The 3762-nt window shown below is 58.2% G+C and overlaps 2 protein-coding genes across 2 annotated transcripts; both read right to left on the reverse strand.

The window, feature by feature from the left end:
- Positions 1–24: 24 nt before the first annotated feature.
- On the reverse strand, positions 25–480 carry GNI_052820 (hypothetical protein; the record flags this gene model as incomplete). Its single annotated transcript, XM_011131527.1, has 1 exon — positions 25–480. One exon carries the CDS (start codon positions 478–480, stop codon positions 25–27), a length of 456 nt encoding a protein of 151 aa, XP_011129829.1.
- Positions 481–640: 160 nt separating this feature from the next.
- On the reverse strand, positions 641–1512 carry GNI_052830 (putative Gag-pol polyprotein; the record flags this gene model as incomplete). The annotated part of the gene is made up of 2 exons (XM_011131528.1): positions 641–1054; positions 1230–1512. Coding segments are annotated over 2 exons (697 nt in total), but the record flags the coding sequence as incomplete, so codon positions are not given.
- Positions 1513–3762: the final 2250 nt, after the last annotated feature.

Consider the following 3762-nt stretch of genomic DNA (forward strand, 5'->3'; position numbering starts at 1 on the left):
CTTGCGGCCTATACGTTGCCGTCGTCAGATGGACGCAGCCCAACGCGCTAGCCACCATCTCATGGAACGCCCCCCTGAAGCTCGCGCCTGAGCAGGAATACCGAACGGTGTCACCCAGCCCTGCAAGAAGATGTGAGCCGTCTGCGCAGCTGTGACCGTGCTCGGTATCCACGTTCCCATGTACCGCGTCGCGTGGTCCATTACAACTAGGAGCCACCAATTCTGCCTCTCTAGCTGCATGGGTCCTACGACTCTCGCTACGTCTTCCGCAAGTCCGGGCCAGTAGAACATGCTGGCTACTCTCTTCCGCGTCTTGAGTACTCCCGCGTGCCCACTGGTGCCGTAGTGGAAGTTGAATACCACTTTCGCTCTCAGTCGCTCCGGGACGTACCCCTTGCCAGTCATGACGTGCCGCCACCATTTGCCGTCCTTCTTCACTCCAGGCACTCCCCGCGGCCCCAGCTGCCGGTACTCTCTCATAAAGCTCTGTTCCGACACCTGATGCCTCCCCAGAGTTGGCTCACATGACCTGTCGCTCCACCGCCCAAAGCCATTGCCTCGATCTCTGCGTCGCACTCATCTTGCGCTGCGTACCGCGACAACCAGTCCGCCATGTTGTTCTTCTCTCCCGACAGGAACTCTAAAGTGAAGTTGAACCTGCTGAGCGCCAGCGCCCAGCGGAACACACCTTCCCTTTGTCTACTCCCACAAGGTAGCGTAGGTTGGCGTGATCTGTGCGTACGGTGAAATGATGGAGCGCTACGTAGTCGCACCACTTCTCTACAGCCCACTTGACGGCGAAGAGCTCTGTCTCTCTCGTATCCCACTTTCTCTCCGCTTCGGTGAACTTCTTAGACGCGAACTCTAACGGGACCTCTTGCACCTGCTTCAACACCGCGCCAATGCCAACCTCCGAGGCGTCTGTTTCGATGATGAGCGGCGCTCCTGGAACTGGCTTGTGAAGGAACGATGCACCGGCTACCGCCCGCTTCAGCTTCATGAATGCCTCTCTTCGAGCGTCCGGCCAGACGAACAACCTGCCCTTCTTGAGCAACTCGAACCGTGGGGCAGTGTACTCGGCGAATCGCGGGGTGAAGGGTCGTAGGAACCCAACAGCTCCTAGGAAGTTCTGCAGTTCCTTCCTTGAGGTGGGGGCGGGGGCATTGAGAACGTTGCCTATCCTCCTCTCCTGGCACGTTACGGCCAATCTTGTGACCGAGGTACTTTACTTCGGGCTTGAGACACTCGCTCTTATCTAGCCTGAGGTAGAAGCCTCTCTCTCTGCACAGTCGCAAGACCTTCTCCAACCGCTGCATCATCTCCGGCACCGTGTTCGTCGCGATGATGATATCGTCGGTGTAACACAGAGTGCGATCGTCCAGCACCTCCTCGAACACCATGTCCATCGCGCGCTGGAACTCCGCCGGCGAGTTCTTAATCCCGAAGGGGATGACGTTAACTCGAATAGTCCAAGCGGCGTGACGAGCCCGGTGAAATGCTTGCTCTCCTCCGCTATCGGCACATTCAAGAATCCCGAGTCCATATCGAGAGTCGTGAAAGTCCTGACGGCCTGCTGCGGTCCTCAAGTGGTCCCATTTCGGGGCAGCGGATACGAGTCGGCTGTCTGTGGTTCACCCTCCGGTCATCCAAAATGCACCTCCACTCGCCCATCTTCTTCACGAAGTGCGGCGCGGCGGCCCACTCGCTTTTCGAAGGACAGATGACTCCGGCTTCAGCTGCTTCTCCACCTGCTTCTCCAACTCGGCCCGCAGCTCAGGCTCGAGATGTCTCAACCTCGCTTTGTACGGCTCGCCGCGTGCCTCAAAACGCGCCTCGTACTTGACGCACGCCACCTTTGGGTTCTCCCAGGCTCTGGTCCAGATGTCCCGTGCCCTCCACGAATACCTGCCGCTGCTTCTCGAAGGGATCCTCCGACTGCTCCTCCACTACTGGTGGCTGCTCTTTGCACTTCTCCGCAAGCCGTATCTCATCAACTGCGCCTCTCTGCGCCGACAGGACCAATGCCTTCCCGGACCTTCTCTCAACCAAACCAAACCGTTCCAATTCTACCCTCCCCTGGAGGTTCGGGACCGATGGTTGATCATGCACCGCGAACTCTACATGTCCGTCTCGCCGTGCATTGTTACCGGTACTGGCTCCGTCACGGGTAGCGATCCTGAACCCAGCACTGTGCTTACTTGGTGTCGGCGCTGCGGCACTCTTACGCCAGCGCGACTGCAATCCTCTCTCCTCAGCAGGCTTACCTCTGCGCCTGTATCCTGCTGGAACTCAATCTCGACCCCCTTCACGAGGGCCCTTACCGAAAATTTCGGCCGTCTCTCGACTCTCGGGAACCGCGACTCGTGACTCCAGCGTCATGTTCCCTGTCGGCTCATTCCGACATTTCGCACCCCTTGGGCCGTCACTCTGCACTACCTTCTCGACTGCGGCCACTGGCATGCCGACGTCCTCTCCTTGCGCTTCTTGTCGGCGCTCAGTTCCTTGTTTACGAACTTTTGCACCGCCTTCAGGTAGTCGGTCCTGGTTCTAGCTCCACGGACATTCAGCATCGCTTTGCCTTCTTCTACCTCCACGAACGCCTTCAGTCCTGAGTCCTCATCTGTGAGGTTGTGCCTCGGGCACATCCTTGCCCAGTGCCCTTTCCGGCCGCACTTTGCGCAACTGTCATTGCCGTGGGGCATTTTTGCGGTGGCTCCTCATGCCGCGGCTACCACACTTGTTGAACCGCGCTCCGTCATCCGACGTGTCCGAGTCTGACTCTTGCTCTCTCGTGGGCCACCTCATCGCAGCGAAGACCGGTCTCGCTCTCTCCGACAGCGGCGAGCTTAAGGAGGACCTCTATCACTGTTCCATCGCCCTTCGTGTACTCGAAGTGGAACTCCTTCGCCCACCTGTTGTCTGCCGCCGCGCTCAGAATGGACTGTTGCAACAGCATCCCCGGAATCGTGATCTTTGTGCCATAACGGACCTGTAGCCTCGCCTCGTCAGGCGGTGCAGCCGCGGCGGCAACGGGTCGTGAAGGGTTAGCACCTGAGTCGTCATAACCAACTGGCTGTTAGGCCCTAGCCCCCGCACCTCGACAACCCTTTTTTGTGGTTACTCTCCAGGACCACTGACACACACGATGGCTACTAACTCTGTTGACAACTCAGCACCTCTTCCGGCGCCGGGTCGATGCAGGACCTGACGCACCGGCTCAGCAGAATGCTGTCCGGGTACAGGGACCTGGCTACGTCTGACAAAACCTTTCTACTGTCACTTCGGGGCCTCTCCTACACCCATTCAAACGCGATCTGACAGTGGCTGGCATCCAGGCCCACAGTCTGGCGTTTCGCTCAAACTCCTCTTCTGTGATGGCGGTGAACGGTGGGAGCTGGCACTTCGCTAGCTTATCCTCCCAGGTCTGCTGCTCGCGCGAGTTAAGCTCGCGTACCGACTCTGAAAAGCGCCCTATATACGCATTACCCACGTCAGCGGCGACCAGTCCAGCAACTGTCGCCATTGTTGTGTCGAACTGGTCCGCTACTGACGTGGTGGTGCCTGCGTCGTACGAGGAGCCTTCGGTGTCGATTCTGCTAACTTGCATTGCGACGGTTGCTAACTCCCTCCGTACTTAATATGGTGAGGTATTAAATAAGAAGTGTCCCCGAGTCACGTAATGCTTGATCGGTGATTTCTGAGGCCGGGAGCCGAGAGGCGATTTGGGTGACTTACGCTGCGCACAAAAAGTGTGTGCACAAA

Source organism: Gregarina niphandrodes (assembly GCF_000223845.1).
Source record: "Gregarina niphandrodes unplaced genomic scaffold scaffold00007, whole genome shotgun sequence".
Lineage (NCBI taxonomy): Eukaryota > Apicomplexa > Conoidasida > Eugregarinorida > Gregarinidae > Gregarina > Gregarina niphandrodes.